This window comes from Eleutherodactylus coqui, chromosome 2 (genome assembly GCF_035609145.1).
Source record: "Eleutherodactylus coqui strain aEleCoq1 chromosome 2, aEleCoq1.hap1, whole genome shotgun sequence".
Taxonomy (NCBI): domain Eukaryota; kingdom Metazoa; phylum Chordata; class Amphibia; order Anura; family Eleutherodactylidae; genus Eleutherodactylus; species Eleutherodactylus coqui.
In genome coordinates, this window is record NC_089838.1 from 77,563,660 (window position 1) to 77,581,183 (window position 17,524).

Below are 17,524 nucleotides of genomic sequence, written 5' to 3' on the forward strand. Positions count from 1 at the left end.
AGCTTAGACAATTTAAGGGGTATTCTGGGCTTTTACTGTTGATAAAAATAAAACAGCAATCATTTTGGATCTGGTCACTATTTATCCTACCTAGGTCATAAACTATGAAAAATCATCCATCACCAGCAGCAATTTAACAAGATTAAGCCGGATAAATGTATTTAGTCAGAGAGCATTACAGACATTCATAGATTTGCATACCATGGTCTACTGCCAGCTGCCAATCCCTGTATTACTTCCCTTCTCTTTTGTTATTTTCATGGTTCATAGACGGTGTTTCTTTTGAAGACTTTGTATAGTGGTTAAAAGGGTATTCTTGGCTTTTACTATTGATGACCTTGCCTCAGAATAGGTCATCAATAGATGATTGGTGGGAATCTGACGCTCAGGATCCCTGCTGCTCAGCTGATCCTCCGACCCATTGTCAGTGCAGCAAGCCCAGATGTCGTTATCAATCATCAGAGTCGGCAGTATAATAAAGGCCATTGAAATCAGTGAGAGTAACATAGTATGTTAGGCTGAAAAAATTATACATATATCCATCTAGTTCAGCCTATTAACCCCCAATGTGATGAGTGATGCCATCCATTACACTTCTGGTGCTAACCACCAATGATGACATCCCCCACTGATCAACTATTGCTGACCTATCCTGAGGACAGGTTATCAATAGTAAAAGCCCAGAACACCCTTTTAACCACTATACAAAGTCTTCGAAGGAAACACCATGTACGAACCACTAAAATAACAGACAAAAGGAAGTGATACAGGGATCGAGCAGCTGGCAGTAGGCAATGGCGTGCAAAACTGTGAATGTAATGTTCTCTGACTAAATATATTTATTTAGCTTAATCCCATTAAGGAATTACAAACTGATCTAAAATCATTTCACTTTTGGGCATTGCTGTCATGCCATCCTGGAAGTTGTAGTTTCGCAGCAGCTAGAGATCTCCACGTCTACGGCCACTAGATGATGGAGGAAAAGGTATCACCTCGCACTAACTTTGAGGCTTAATTTGATTATGGACATATTCATGGTTCTGCTTTTTGTCTAGTAATATGCCATGGCACACTAGAAATACTCTTTAACATAGTGAAGAAAAAATGCCTATGGCTCATTGCTAGTTGGAGAAATACTGATATATTTTGGTCAACAATATTTTCTGAACTTGCTGCATTGGAAGGCTCATGCAGCAAATCAATTATAGCATGAATGATCAAAAAGCAGAGGGTGGTTATAATTAGTACTAGAGATGAGCGAGTATACTCGCTAAGGTACATTACTCGAGCGAGTAGTGCCTTAGCCGAGTATCTCCCCGCTCGTCTCTAAAGATTCGGGGGCCGGCGCGGGTGAAAGGTGAGTTGCGGCGGGAAGCAGGGGGGAGGGGGGGGGGGAGAGAGATCTCCCCTCCGTTCCTCCCCACTCTCCCCCGCCCCCCGCCGGCCCTTGAATCTTTAGAGACGAGCGGGAAGATACTCGGCTAAGGCACTACTCGCTTGAGTAATGTGCCTTAGCGAGTAGACTCGCTCATCTCTAATTAGTACCTACTTTGATTGGGTCCTATTCTTTTTAATAATGACCAATATATCCAGTTGCAAATTGGATTTTGTGCTGAACATACCCACCTTGTCATACATTCTGTTTAATAATCTTGGAACAACTGGGAAAATAGTGGGTCGTAAAGTCTTCATGTCATCAGATAGAAGACGAATGTCACCTTGGAAGAATCCAATGCGTCCACCGTGGCAATATACAACTGACTGTTAATGTGAGATAAGAGTAAATGAATTCCAGATCTTGCATTGTGTTGCACACACAAGTTATTAGTAAATAGTCTACGTAGTGTTACGTAAGTCCACATGACTATACTTCTAGAGAAGGCTCACGACTAATGCACTACAAAGGGTACTCATAGTGAGGTTTACAGAAATCCTAGAAATCTGAAAACAGTTAAAGTAAATAACACTTATTAAAGAGGATCCGTCCTCTATTCTGCGCATGGAAAGAACTGTTTTGCATATTTGCAATGTATTGATTTATTACAATTTTGTATTTTTCAGTATATGTAAAATATTTTTTTTTTAGCTAATGCTATGTGGACATGCAACAAGTTAGCTGCTTGATAAGTGCCTCTACTTAGTTATTTGTTGTAATGTTCTGAATGGATTGTAGGTGTTATAGTGTAACATACTTATTCCACCACAATCCGGCGCTGTCGACCCTGCCCTCCACTATTTGTTTCTTTACTCAGAGCAAATGTTATATGTCAAAATCTACATAGACTATGATGGAAGATATGACATTCGAAGTCTATGGCCTTTGCTACTTGGTAATTGCACCTCCCAAGTAGGTCTGCTAAAAAAATTTAATGGATCAGTTTGTTAAGAGCTAGCTATAAAACCTGTGAAAAGGCTCGTCTGAAGATACTGTCAGATGCTCCTTAGCAATAATTGCACACTTCCACATTGCTAGTAACGATTCTTACTGCTAAAACAAAAGTTTACAATTCATTGCTAAGAAGAATCCTAAAAAATATTCTGTCATGTGGAGAATCTCTCTGAAAGAGAATGTGCAAAGGGAAATCTCTCTAAGAGTTATGAACATTACATATAAATCGAATCATTGATCCATTGAAAGACCACCATTTGGATCAAAAGTATTTAGACAGTGACACAATTCTCATAACATACCCTGTGTAAGCCACCACAATGGATTGGAACAAAGCCATCAATATGTGATTGAAGTGTGGGGTTTCAACTCTTATTCACGAGGTTTAGAAAGAATATGGCATTCACTTTTTAGGAGTTACAGCTATTTTTTTTACATTGTCACTCCATTTTCACAGGCTCAAAAGTAATTGGACAATTGTCTGATAAGCATTGTCAGGTCTGCTGCAGGCTGGTACCTTGTTATTTTATGACAGATTGAGGAGATAAAAAAATGAGAGTTGATTCAAAGTGTTTGATTTGGATTTGGTGGCTGTTCATGGGAACTTTCAATATGTGGCCCAAAGAGTTATTAATGTAAGTAAAGGAAACTATCATTAGACTGAAAGAGAAACAAAACTAATCTATCCGAAAAACTGCAGAAAAATATTCTTAAAAAGTAGGAAAACTTAGTAACACTGGAAGACGCCTGCAGTGGATTATTGCACAATTCTTTCTGATAAAGAAAAGTTCCTTCACAACATCTAGTCCAGTCAAGCACACTCTACAGGAGGTTACGTATCATTGTCAACATCTACAATCAAGAGACGCCATCGAAAATACAGAGGGTTTGTCTCAAGATGTAAACCATTGCTAACACTCAACTACAGGAGGGCCAAATAAAACTTTATTAGAAACCATCTAAAAATCTGCCCAATTGTGGAACAAGATTCTTTTGACTGACGAAACAAAGACGAACTTGCTCCAGTATGATAGAAAGAGAACAGCATGAAGAAGGAAAGGAAGGGATCATTATTCAAAGCACACTACCTCATCTGTCACACATGGTGGAGGCAGTGTTATAGTATTGGTATCTATGGTGGTAATGGGACTGGCTCACTGATGTTTATTGACGACGTGACTGTGGATAGATGTAGCAGGATGAATTCTGAAAGGTATAGTGCTAGAAAAATCTATAATGCTTTGACAGTTCAGTGGCAAAAGAAAACCCGGACGCCAAAGGACACGATGGCTGATACTGTAAGAGCTGATACTGGCATCGATATCACTTTACTGAAAGAAGCATTGCAAAACCGAAAAACATGGAGGGAGCTCGACTTTAGGATCACTGAGGGTCGTGAACGATTAAACAGCTAACATAGTGCTAGATGTTCTGCTCAGATTCGGTTAAACGCTGCAGAACTGATAGGACCTCACTTCACAGTATAAATGGATAAGGACCTAAAACATACCACACAAGCAATGCAAGAACTTCTTAATGGGGTTGTCTGCCCTCTTTTCCATTGATTACCTTGCAATCAATGGGAGAGCTATGCTCCTCCACATCCTGCTCCTCTCCTGGTCAGGACTGGATGTGACATCCTGACCAGCAGAGAAACAGGAAGTGGTGGAGCAATGGGAGGGAAGCCAGCACCCATACTTCCTGTGCTAATCACTGATGACAACATCCGACCTACTACACTGTAAAGCAGGCTGGACAATCAGCAGACCCCTGTCCATCAACTACTGATGACATGCCTAGAGGATAGGTCATCAGTGGAAAAGAAGCTTGACAAAGACCTTGGTATGTAGGTCGAAACATTGCCAGTCAATCTTTTTAGTATGGAGGAATAAAAGGATTTTTAACTCATCTGATGCTCCTTGGAACTCTTTTCAACAGTGGAAAAGAAGGCAGACAACCCCTTCAAGGCATAAAGAATATTCTTCAATGGCCAGGTCAGTTATTTGACCTAAACATGATGGAGCTTTTCACTTACTAAAGCCAAAACTCAAGGCAGATAGAACTACAAACAAGCAGCACGGAAACTCGGTATTTGCATCCAGGTATTAAAAATAATCTTTATATTTACAACTATGTAGACATATTTTTTTATTAAACCCCTTGAATTAAAGCTGCAAGTCTTCAATCACAAATTGATGGCTTTATGTCAGATCTATTGTGGTGGTTTACATAGCGTAGTCCTTGTCCAAATACTTCAGAACTCAACTGTATGAAGTTGGAAAGGATGCTTTCCATTTCAAGCTTAGACTAGATTGCTCAGGAGAATTAATATGTCTTAGTCTTCAGTTCCCAGAAACCTATGTGATGCCCAATATCTTGATAGACATTGAAATAATTTTGCTTACCGCATGCACAGAATCAGGTCCATTGAAGATAAGCACTTTCATAACATAAGATGTGGTAGGTACACTCTTCAGCAGATTGTATCTAACCAATCTAGATATTCATCTAGGCTAAGTACACTTGTGGCATAGGATAATCAGGATAAAAGGAATTTTGCGTAACAAACATTCAAAAAAGTTAGTTTCCCATATAATGATTGGTTTCATTAGTGATCTCAAATTTCATTTTAGTTATGACTTTGATCATCTCAGATGATTTCATTGGGTTCTCGGTGAGAGTATCACTACTTTCACCAACACAAAGACCTTACCTGCACCATTCTCTCAAACATGTGTGCTAGGGGCAAATAGGAAATGTGTACATCCTCAGATGTGGGGGACCACTGACTCTGGAAAGAAAAAAAAACATAGGCAGCCCAACAAGGCCAAGTCAGATCAGGCAAGAGGCTTACCTGTATTACTCTCTCAAACATGTGAGCCAGAGGCAAGAAGGAGATGAGCACATCGTCCTGTTTCGGAAATATCACTTTCTGCAGGTGAAGGGCGTGGGAGACAGAAAAGGAGAGAAACACTGACAGGAAGACAACGAGAAAGTCATAAAACAATAAAGAAGAAAATGGCGCAATAAAGGGGAGGGGTTATTAAGAGAAAAAAAGGGCAGGTAGAAGAGAGCAGCATACACAGTACAGTGTTAGGCCACAAGGTCAATGAGGCTACAGTGTGTTAGCAGGAACAGTGAATATTAGGGCAACATACAGAGAGAACACCACAGCACAAACCAACTTTCCCTTTTGCCGCTGCGCTTCTCTGCGGCTGAAAAATGCTATAGCTGTTTTTTTTTTACTTTCTCATAATGTCATAATGACAGCCTGCTATTGTAAGGCAACTCGATCTGAAAATGTATATATACATGTCTTTGATGGAGGAATACAGCCGAAGTAGTGTTCATAGTGCTAAAGAACTCTTAGCATGACTCATAGGTATAGTCATAGAATATCACTGATAGCAACGGACAGGTTAGTTCTGGTGGACGAGGTGCTAAACTACAACTATCCATTATGTAGTATGTAGCTGAATTCAATATAGACCACACAATGCAAAGGCGCTCCCAGTGCATTACACAGCAGAACAGGGTCTGGATTCAGTTTTTTTCTTTACATTTTTAGCACTCTCCTTTAAAGGGGTATTCCCATCACGGGAATCCTATTTCAAAGTGTTCGAAATCACAAAAAAAATGCATTCACCCATAATATGTTTATTTCCAAAGTGCTCCGTTCTCCAGATATTGCAGCTCTTGATTCCTCAGCTCTTTGGTTGTTTACAGAGAAACAGACTGCCTCTTTTAAAGAAAGAAGTAGCAGAGCACAACGGTAGCTGGTGGCCGGGCCGAAAGCTAGTGCGCATCCTTTTCGGAGATCCCGGCAATCAGATTTAGATTAAAAAGTGCACAGGTCCCGGCCTCCCCTCCTATTGCTTTCCATAAGAACAGGTAGTCTGTCTCCATGGCAACGAGCAGTAAACAACCAAAAGGCTGAGGAATCAATACCTGCAATGTCTGGAGAACGGAGCATTTTGGAAATTAACATTTTATGTTGAATGCATTGTTTTGCAATCTTGACGGCTTTAACATAGTATCCCTGAGATGGGAATACCCATTTAAGGGTTAATTCTGAAATTATATTTGTATCTGAGCTAAATACTGAAGGAAATTAGAAGATATTATTCCATTTAGATCTACTTATAGAAGACTGGTCATTTCTCTTGACTTGTCTGTTTTCTAAAATATTTTCGTTCTCCATGACATTAGTATTAAACATCCTTTCCCAGAACTCTGTATTGTGCTGTTCCTCTGTTATTCCAAATAGAAATTTCTGAATACATTGACAGCTGGGTGTTTCCCTGCACATTCTTACATTGTCCAATCAGTGCTGACTGTGTAGGGACACACCCCTTTGACAAGTAAAATGGTAATACCTGTTTGCTAATTTTTCATGAATATTCAGGAAGAATAACTAAGAAACGGCTCAACATAGTCTTATGAGTAAAGATGGTTCAGAGTTTATTGTGGAATAAAGGTATTTTGTAAAACAGACATGTCAGGAGTGAGTGGTGACTGGTCCCCTTTCTGAGAAAAAGCCACATAGATATTGGAAAGTAACTAATGTATGAAAAAAAGAAATCAGTGTAAGCAATGTGAATTGAAAGACTCCGTGGCAGTCACAGCACTAACGGCTTTACTTAAAGGGGTATTCCATTTAAAGGGGTATTCCATTTTCACTGGATGGGTGAAAACTAATAGATTCCTAGAAGTCCGACTGCTTGGACCCCCACGATCTCGAGAAAGAAAGGCTAGTGTTCCCTTTCCTGTTTGACATTGCAGGATTGCTTCAAACTATTACCGTAACATAGCAGCGAATAGACCATTAGTCAAGCATGCGTGGCTCCATTCATGGTGAAGACAGATAGGCAAGCACTATGCTAGGCAAGTTTTGGCAGCCCCATTGAAATTATTGGAATAGCAACATGACATGCAAACAAGCTGCTACTCAATTCTTTTCAATGGACTGATAGAAACAGCCAAGCACTTTGTACTCCGCTATCTTTTGTCTGTTTCATTGAAATGAATGGAGCCACACATACGCGACCAGCGGCCATTTGCTGCTATGTTAGAGAAATAGGGAGATGCAACCCTGCATTGCAAGATAAAGGGGACACAGATCCCCCGCTCTCTAAATTGTTGGGGGTCCCAGTAGTTGGGAATAAGTTGGCGCTATACAAATAAAGATTATTATTATTATTAGTTGGACCCCCACCAATCTATCAGTTTTCACCCATCCAATGGATGCACGATAACTTTTAATTTCATCTATTAACCGGAATACCCCTTTAAGAGTCTGTTTCTATTTGTAATGGAGCACCCTCTGGAAAACACCACCTTCTTTGCTTCTTTGAGAAGACCAGCACATATCTAGACCAGGTTTTTCTGTGAAAGATTTTCAATTATGCTATATCCTCTGCATATTGGCTTCTTCTTTGAGAAATCAAATCCTCAGGAGGAGTTTGGAGTGGTCATCACAAAGAGAATTTACTATAATTCCATTTATAGTAGACAACAAGAGGGGTCATATTAGTTACTTGTACTAAAAGTCAGGGGACCACCGTCAGCACTGTTGGGTAGATCTGGGCAGTAGCACATGCATTGCTAGTACTGGTGTACTATACTTGAAAATCTTTAAATATGCTGGGAAACCTCTGGTCCTACATCTCTTATCTAGAAAATATTGAAAGATAATGTCCAACTCTCTTGATACCCTAAAGCTTGGCGCATAACTATGAAAACACAGACCCTTAGGGTGAGCGTGTCTCCTTGGCCCATGTCTAATGAAATAATGTCTGAAATGTCTCAACCTTCTGGTGGGATTTTAATGTAAATGTTTTCTCCTCCAGGAACAGCTGCTACCTGTTACTGTAAAGGAAGTTTGAAGTAGAGGAAGCTAAAGCATCCTATTTAGATATTTTGGCAAAGATTTGTTGACTGCTTTGCCTAGCCTGTAGTGTCGGGGACCTTTTTTGTCTAAATGGAAGGCACATTTCAGGTTTTATGTAATCGAGTATGCTGATTTCAAAAATCAAGACGAAAAAATTCTCCGAAAACCGGAACACCTCCCTAAATGACCGGAGAAAAGAGAAAAATTCACTGCCATGTTTCGATACAAAAAAAGACTTTAACTATCCTTCTCCTAAATAGTATACGAGTAAATTGAATAGGCTAATGAGTATATGACTGTTGTAAAGATTGTAATGTTTTTTGTACTGTACGTACAGAAATATAAATAACATAATATGGTTATGATGTTTCATGTATTTTGGTTTTAATTAATAATAAATAACAAATAAATATGTTTTCTTTTATTTTGGGCATTAAAAAATAAACAACATAAATAAATATATAAAATCTGAAAATTATTGATACAAATATGATTTTTCGGTTTTTCAAGTGTAAATAGGGAGGTGTTTCGGTTTTCCGAGAATTTTTTGTCTTGATTTTTTAAATAAGCATACTCGATTACATAAAACCTGAAATGTGCCTTCCATTCAGACAAAAAAGGTCTCTGACACTACAGGCTAACATGATATCAATCTATGAGCAGGCTGAATGTGAAGTCTGACTTTGCCATATGTGCCTGGGTACCCTCTGACTATGGCCAAAGGAACCCCGGGGTTTGGAATCAACTTTGGTTTAAAAGCACTAACCTATTTTATTCTACTAGTATTTAATCATTATGCATTTGTATGCAGTTTATTGGTGAAGTCTGCTGCCTGTCAAATTGAACAACCTTGTTCGTGTCAATGATGTTTCTACAAAGAGCTATAATCTGATGAGGAGGTGCAGAAAACAGGTCTACAGATTACCACTGTGTGACCTTCTTAGAATCATAGAATGGTAGAGTTGGACCTCCAGGGTCATCGGGTCCAACCCCCTGCTCAGTGCAGGATTCACTAAATCATCCCAGACAGATATTTGTCCAGCCTTTGTTTGAAGACTTCCATTGAAGGAGAACTCACCACCTCATGTGGCAATCTGTTCCACTCATTGATCCCCCTCACTGTCTAATATCTAATTTGTGTCTGCTCCCTTTCAGTTTCATCCCATTGCTTCTAGTCTTTCCTTGTACAAATGAGAATAGGGCTGATCCCTCTGCACTGTGACAGCCCTTCGGATATTTGTAGACAGCTATTACGTCTCTTCTCTGTTACTGTACACTGTGAAGAGGACACCCTCATCTTAATCTGTTACTGAGTGTTCAGTAAATACTCTTACAGTGTGATTGCAGAGCCTATAGTGTACAAGTTATGCCCTGCAATAATGCAAGCATGGAAGTCAGAACATGGGGTGCTGTTGGTCTATTTATTGGGCTATTCTAAATGGAGTACAGTTTTACTATAAAGCAGGGCCATAAACTCGTGATATGGGTAACTGATCCAGAGATACTGTAGTCTTCCAATCTATAGGTGTCCGACAAACAAAAACATTGACCTCTCACACGTAGGATTTTGGTCTACTTTCACAATGTACAAAAATGTTTTGCATAACAGTAGTGAATCAAAAGTATCAAAGTTCTGTTCTATTGCTCAAATGGAAAGACTCTGGAGAACAAATGGCTATACTTGCTTTAGTATAAAGAATCCAAAATTATCTGTAAACCAGCATGCCAGGAAGATAGTCTTTATTCAGAACATTAATAGCCTCATTATGCTTTTGGTTTCTGAATGCCTCGGTCTGAAAACCATTGGCGTTCTTAATGTTTTGAATACAGATGGATTTTAATTCATCATTAATTCATCTGGCAGCTACATAAGACTTGGCCTTGATTACTGATACATCAGAAATATTGACTCTGATAGGGGTATGACACATTGTGATGACCTTACCTTCTTCTAATAGAACTTTCTCCCAACTGAATGTTGCTTCCTTTACAAGCTAGAGGGATTCTGTTAAAGGGGTTGTCCGGGACTTTTACTATTGATGACCTATCTCCTGGATAGATTATCAGTAGATTGACGAGGGTCCGCTGCTCGGGATTCCAGTAGGTCAGCTGCTTGCCAGGCTGCTGTCAATGCTGGAAGCAGATAGTGCTGTCAACATTGTAGCAGCCCAGGTTGATACTGCAGATGCAGCTCCCCTTTAAGTAGCAGGGCAAGTCACTGTACTGTAAGTAACGTTCTCACAAGCCTCCTTCAGTATTAGACTACTTTAGTCCATATTACTGATTATTATAAAAATCACTTTGGAAATCTGTTAAAGCAGCCTGTATTCTGCAATAAAATAGCAGTTAGGCTAATACCAAATGGGAATTTTACAGCCTCCCTGCTGTAACATCAAATCGTCCTTCTTTATTAAGACATGCAAGGAACATTTTTTGGAAGCACTGTTTGTGCAAAGGCGAAATGTGAACCTACTCTTAATATCTTGCTCACTTTTCAAGTTAAAGAATAAATGCACTTTTCACAAACTTTTGACATGTCAGAAAGACATCAGTGGGGATTCCGCTGCTGAGACCCCAACTGATCACTAGAACAAGGGGGCTGCAGGGCTCACCAGAGCACCGTGTACCTTCGATTGTCTTTGCTGCTGGAAGGTGGCTACATAGAGGTCTATAGAAAGCTTCTATGTCAAAAGTTTGTGAAAAGTACAGCTACTGTTTAAGGTTTGCGATAAAACTACAGTTCTGCACATACTTCAAGCATCACACTATGATGAACTTACCATCTAGTCATATTTATACGTACTCAGTGTAATGCTATTTGCACATGGGGATGTATGCAGTCTTTTACCATTACAAATTTTAAGTCCAAAGATACATGTACCTCAGTAATATGAAAGGGTTAAAGGAGTAGTTACTGAGGGAGGGTTTCAATAAAGATATTATTGGCAGTAAGATGAGGGAATGTTATAAACTGTGTACACAGCGCTGGTTAAGAATAGTGTATAATATGTATGACGCATGAACAAGTAGTGTGTGCTCATGTCTGCTGTTATATAGGCCAACATCCCTTTCCAAAGTATTCACCTCTGTCACTTTCAAAAAGCCGGAAAAGTCAGCTACAACGTTGCCGTGGGTTAGCATGGCACCTTTGGGATTGCCTGCAGTAGAAAATAGACATAATGTAAGTGACAATGCCATCTTGAGTTATATGTGTAAAGTAGACATAGAACATCCCAGACACATACATCATTGGAGCTCATGTATAAAACGAGTCAGAGGTGGGAAAAGTCTTTAAGGTAAAACTCCAGAATGAATACAATAGATCTACTAAAGTCATTTAACCCTTTGCAATCCAATTTTGGATTCAGGGTTTCCTAGGGTGTTTTCTCTTTCTGCCATTATACAATGGCGCCATCTGCTGGCTAGAGCCAGTACTGCAGTATGGGACATGCTGGAGAGGCCCCCGACAACAGAGCGGCCAGTAATATACAGTAAGAACACCCTGACGGATGTCTTTCGACATCGGAGCTGTACAGCCTTCAATCAGAATGTCTTCAGATGTCAGACAGTGGATTGGAAAGGGTTAACATGCCAGGGCCATTACCTTTTCTGCATGGTTCCTCAAATAAAAGTTTCTTGGTGCAATTTACAGTATATACTTTATATCCCCAAAAAATGGCTACATGTTGCTGGGAGGTACAGGAGAAGTTTCCCAAGCAACACCCCTTCTCTGACATCACAAGAGCTCCTTAATCATTGGTTGAAGCTGCAGCTCACAGACTTCCTTCTGTGCCTGCCCCCTGCATGCAGTCTGTACATATCACTGCTTATATTGGGAGCTCTGAATGACCCTAGTATATCCAGTATAGGAATATTTACCCGTATATTCCCATTAATTTATTAAATACAGTATGTGTATATATTAGCAGTATATAGATGCTAATAAATTTCCTTTCCTTATACTAACCGGTAGTTATAGGACCAAACCCATGTTGACTCACCTGTTGTACCACTGGTAAAACACACAATAGAAAGATCTTCAGGCGTAGGTGGCTGCAGAAGAGATAAAAAAAAGTCATATTGGATGAGCAGCAAGATATCATTTTCATGGAGTTGTAGATAGATCAATAGATAGTCCATAGATAAAACACAGTGGGAGAAATGTACTCGGCTCAATGCCCAAGCATTCTAGTTTAACTTGTATAAACTTGCATACAGGCCTTGCATCACATGCATTGTGTGTTTTACATACTCTTTGCACCTTAGTGGACAAGGGGGTATGGCTTAGTGGAAGAGGGTGTGTGTTAAAATATGACAACTTGCTCCAAACTTTGGTCTAAACTAAGCCAACCAATAAGTGGTGTAAAGTCAGACAAAAATGTCTAAAGTCATGTCAGATTTATCATACAAAATGAGCCGCTGTGACTAATTTGGTGCATTTTCAGGCTGTCGAGTCTAATAAAAAAAAAAAATTAAACAGGATTAGAGATAAGCGAGTATACTCGCTAAGGCACATTACTTGAGTGAGTAGTGCCTTAGCCGAGTATCTCCCCGCTTGTCTCTAAAGATTCGGGGGCCGGCGGCGGGCGGGGAGCGGCGGGGAGAGCGGGGAGGAACGGAAGGGAGATCTCTCTCTCCCTTTCTCCCCTCTCCGCTCCCCGCCGCAACTCACCTGTCACCGGCGCCGGCCCCTGAATCTTTAGAGACGAGCGGGGAGATATTCAGCTAAGGCACTACTCGCTCGAGTAATGTGCCTTAGCGAGTATACTCGCTCATCTCTAAACAGGATTAGTAAATCCTCCCCAGTATGGTGAACAAAGAAGCCAGCAATCTTACAACTATCACAAAAGTTCTGAAATGAACTATTCTACCATTAGAAATAAGTGACTTGTAACCCCAGCTCAACAGTTTTCATTTTGACAATAGTTAAAAGGTTGTAACTAAGTCAATATAACTTCATTTCAGATTGAAGCCAGATCCATGACCAGCTGACTGCTGTGAGACCTTCTTCAGAAGTTTCCCATCTCAGCTGCTATTGCTGGGTAGAGGAGATGCATCTGGCCATAAGTTTCCCTTTGAAATGGCTGTTGTAGGGTATAAATGGTAATATTGTACATGGCAACTATTAAAATGTTAGTGGCTCACCACTCTGGCTCACAGTGGGGTGCAGCCCTCTATGACGTCCATATGCACTAATGAGCTATATTGGAAGGGCTTGTCTTCATGAAATAATAATTTGACTTGCTGTGATTGACTGGGGAACAGCCACTACAGATGAAGAAATGGACCAGTAGAAGAGCTAAGAATGTTCATAGCTAAGAACAAATATGTGTAAGACTCGAAGCACACTCGCCATAAATACAAGTTGTGCCGATGTCCAATTTACTTAGAGGCATCCCATTGACATCCAATGGCATGTCCAATTTCTTGTCAGTGAAAAGGACAGGAATAGGACATGCTATGTGTGTTTTCACGCTGGAACATTGGTCTGTGTACAAAACCTCAATGTGCATAGCTTCATATACATACAATGGGGTTGTGTGCTGTCCATGGACTAGCATAGATAGCACATGGTCCAAATTACATGAATATGTGAGTAGCCTAAGCAGAGTATGACCCTATATTTGCACTTTACTATGTATAGAGGTATATGTAGGTTATAAAGTAAGACTTTACCTTTAACGATAATAAGTCTGCAATATAATATCATTAGTTAACACGCCCCAGATGTCAGCACATGCGATAATAACATGCACTTTACCAGCTGTGTTAGTTTTAGGTAGAGCTCTCTTCTGCACTCACATTTGGTGATCTTCTGTTTTTTCGCCCGCATTCCTACAGAGGGAAAAGACAATGTAGCATTTATAGTACTGTTTAATGATTCGGGTATCGCCAATACAAACTTGGTATTAGTGTACACATAACTGTTGTAATTCTGGACCAGAAGACAGCTCAGATAGGTATAATATATATAATATAACATACTCACTACTGTAAACTATACTACGGTAAATAATAGGCTATTGGCTGAATGCATTTCTGGAGATCTGAAGAGACTTTGAAGAGTTCTGTCCACCGTTGATTGATTGATAAATATTGCTGTTATCTTTTTTAAAGAAGACATGTGGATCTACCATGTGTGTAAGGTTTTGTAGCTAAGGGACAAATTTGGTATGTAGGATAGACACACAGAAACTGCTGCAGAACCTCTTCTTCTGCTGGAAGAGATGAGTAGTGCCTATGAAACCATGCTGTTCTCGGTATCTCTGTATAATTGTCAGACTCTTATGTGAGGTTTCTACAAATACTGGGGGTAGAAGGGAAGTCCCTAGTAGACTAAAAGCCCATTTACATGCAACAAATATCGCTCAAAATTCGTTCAAACGACCGCAGATGAGCGATAATTGTTGCATGTAAATGCACACATCGTGCACTTTTTGTCTTAAGGTGAGCTTAAAATCCATCGTTCAGCCGCAGAGAGACAAAGTATCTCTCAACAGACCGCATGCTGTGTTCTTTACGGGAGTCTGGAGATTACATTGTATTCTGACGACAGCCCTGGCGAGAATAATGCAGCTGTGAGCAGAGTCCAGCCCACAAGCTGGGCTCTGCAGACAGCTCCTGAAGGGCCATTTACATACAAATGAAGATGATAAAGTGTTAATAGACACATTAGTGTCCATTAACACTTTATGAAAAATGATCCCTAAAACTATCAATCTTTCAATCGTTTGAAAGATTGTCTCGGCATGTAAACTGGCCTTAAGGGTGACTACCCACTACAGTTCTTTTTCACTGCGAAATTCGCAGCGTTTTTTTTCTCCAGGGGTCTATGGGACTTGTTAATGTTAAAATCGTGATTGTGTAAAATCGCAATTTACCGCGAAATCGCGATTTTAACATTAACAAGTCCCATAGACCCCTGCAGAAAAAAAACGCTGTGAATTTTGCAGTGAAAAAGAACTGTAGTGGGTAGAGTCATCTTTAGGCTGCTTTCACAGGTCCAGAAAAAAACATGCCAAATTTATGTTGTTAGACGCAAAAATCTTGCACAGATATGAACCCCATTCTTCTGAATGGGGTCATACACATGAGCAATTTTTTTCCTGCATCGCATCGTGGGACGGAAAAAAAAAATCGCAGCATGTCCTGTCTTTGGGCATTCCCTCGGAACGCCTCGTGGGCTAAGTAGAGCTCAGTTTATTTTACCACAGCCAGCTATATAGAAGGGTTTTTTGTCCGGTATTTGGAAAACCCTTTAAAAATGCGACCATATGCCAAGTAACTGAGTACTGCACAGCAAAAGCTGAAAGCAGTTTTAACCTGAATTGCTGCAGTTTCTGTGCTGGCTGTGGAACCGCTGCAACTGGCAGTTAAAACTGTGTATGGTTTTTGAATACATCTTCCATTGGGGTCTCAGAAGCCCAGTTCTCATGTTTGGTGTGGGCCCTAGAATTAGGTTGCCCAGGAATCAGACACTTGTCACCTTTCCTGTGGGATAACCCCTTCAGCCCTTCATTGCATAAACTTCTAAAAACATGACAAAAATTATATTCTGTATTATCTGCAACTGACCAACTATGCCATCTAGTGGCTGCTATGAAAACCACATAGTAATACCATGGAGTGTCTCATATCTGTTACACCATGCAGTACAGAGTCCGAACCATTCCCTTAAAAAATATATGGAAATATGTGTATTGTATCATATATGATACGAAATGCAGTGAAGAGTTAATAACTCCTACCATTTGGTTTCTCCAGCTCCCCTGCACACGATGTCCCTCCATGGTAATAGACAGAAAACAAACTAGGATCCTTCAGTCATATGACCTTCTATCTGCCCTCTACTTCTAGCTAACCTAACAAATGTACTTTAGCATAAAGTTGGGTACAATTGGAAGAAAGAACAAGACTACAAGACTTCAGGATCACAATAAACAAAATTACAGGACATTTTAAATTAATATCTATTGCACAGTTGCTTAAAGAGTTTGCTTGAAAAAAAGGCTGGTCTGTTGTTCCAGAAACAGTGCCACTTCTGTCCAAGGGCTGTGTCTGGTATTGCAGCTCGTCCCATTCAAGTGCTTGGAGCTGTACTGTAATACCAGAGACATTCTCTGGACAGATGTGGCATTGTTTCAGGAAAAACAGACCCTTTTTTCTAATCCTGGAAACCCCTTTAAATTTTAGCTTAGATGTATTGGAACAATAAAAAAAAAAGTGGTTGTGTAGGTGGACATGGGCTTTAATATCAGCTGTGAATATTGCAACCATCTTTGGGCTATTTACACTCCACAATGCCATTGATTCAGTGTTGTATAGACTACAGACTGGCACAGCTGGCAATGACATCTGGATTTGATGGGTGCCATCAGCCTGCATGCAGATTGTAGAAGACATATCTTGGGAATAGACAGGGATACAATTGACCTGCAATATACGGCTGATGTATGGTAGAATATGACAGAGGGCATAGGATGAAGTGAGGACACAACATGTCTATAGTATAGGTCATTCTGGAAGTTAGTGTGATCTTCCTATTCTGCATAGTATATTACTAAGCTGTATGTTTACTGCAAGGAGATGAAGTCTGTGTGTTTCTAAGAACTTCTTACCTCCAGTTCTTGCATAGTCTGAATGCGCACTGAGCAATTCCTTGCTCTGTCCACCAGCTGCTGGTCTACTGCATCCATGAGAACTACAGACTTAAGACCAGGAGTCTCCCCTTTTTCCACGTTTTCTAGAAGAATTTTGGCTTTTTCTGGCTTGTCACATATTACTGTTGAGATATCGGCTGCAAAAGACAGATTGATGATGTCATAAAGCACATATTTCAGTCCATACACATAATTTACATGGTAAGCATTGCTTTTGTTAGTAGCTAGAGATGAGCGAACGTACTCGTTTAGGGCAATTTTGCAATCGAGCATCGCTTTTTTCGAGTAACTGCCTACTCGGGCAAAAAGATTCGGGGGGCGCCGGGGGTGAGCGGGGGGTTGCAGAGGGAAGTGGGGGGGGGGGGAGGAGAGAGAGTTCCCCCCTGTTCCCCACTGCTACCCCCGGCTCCACCACGCCGCCCCCTGGCTCTTTTGGCCCGAGTAGGCAGTTACTCGAAAAAAGCGATGCTCGCTTGCAAAATTGCCCTAAACGAGTACGTTCGCTCATCTCTATTAGTAGCGCCTCAACACATTGTACTCAAATATTAAACTTCTGATTTATTTGCTTGTACACCATGGGTAGAG

General features: G+C 40.3%; 1 protein-coding gene across 4 annotated transcripts in view; it reads right to left on the reverse strand.

Annotated features, from left to right (window-relative positions):
- Nucleotides 1–17,524, reverse strand: part of ACSL6 (acyl-CoA synthetase long chain family member 6) — a 176,528-nt gene that overhangs the window by 27,147 nt on the left and 131,857 nt on the right. For 3 of the 4 annotated variants that reach the window (XM_066591137.1, XM_066591139.1, XM_066591138.1), the window contains exons 7-12: nt 16,898–17,076; nt 14,082–14,114; nt 12,281–12,332; nt 11,364–11,437; nt 5,103–5,180; nt 1,627–1,761 (exon numbers count right to left, since the gene is read on the reverse strand). In XM_066591137.1, coding sequence (XP_066447234.1) covers nt 1,627–1,761; nt 5,103–5,180; nt 11,364–11,437; nt 12,281–12,332; nt 14,082–14,114; nt 16,898–17,076 — 551 coding nt within the window. Of the gene's footprint in view, nt 1–1,626; nt 1,762–5,102; nt 5,181–5,243; nt 5,322–11,363; nt 11,438–12,280; nt 12,333–14,081; nt 14,115–16,897; nt 17,077–17,524 lie in introns of all 4 variants that reach the window. The other variant, XM_066591136.1, reaches the window with a different exon arrangement.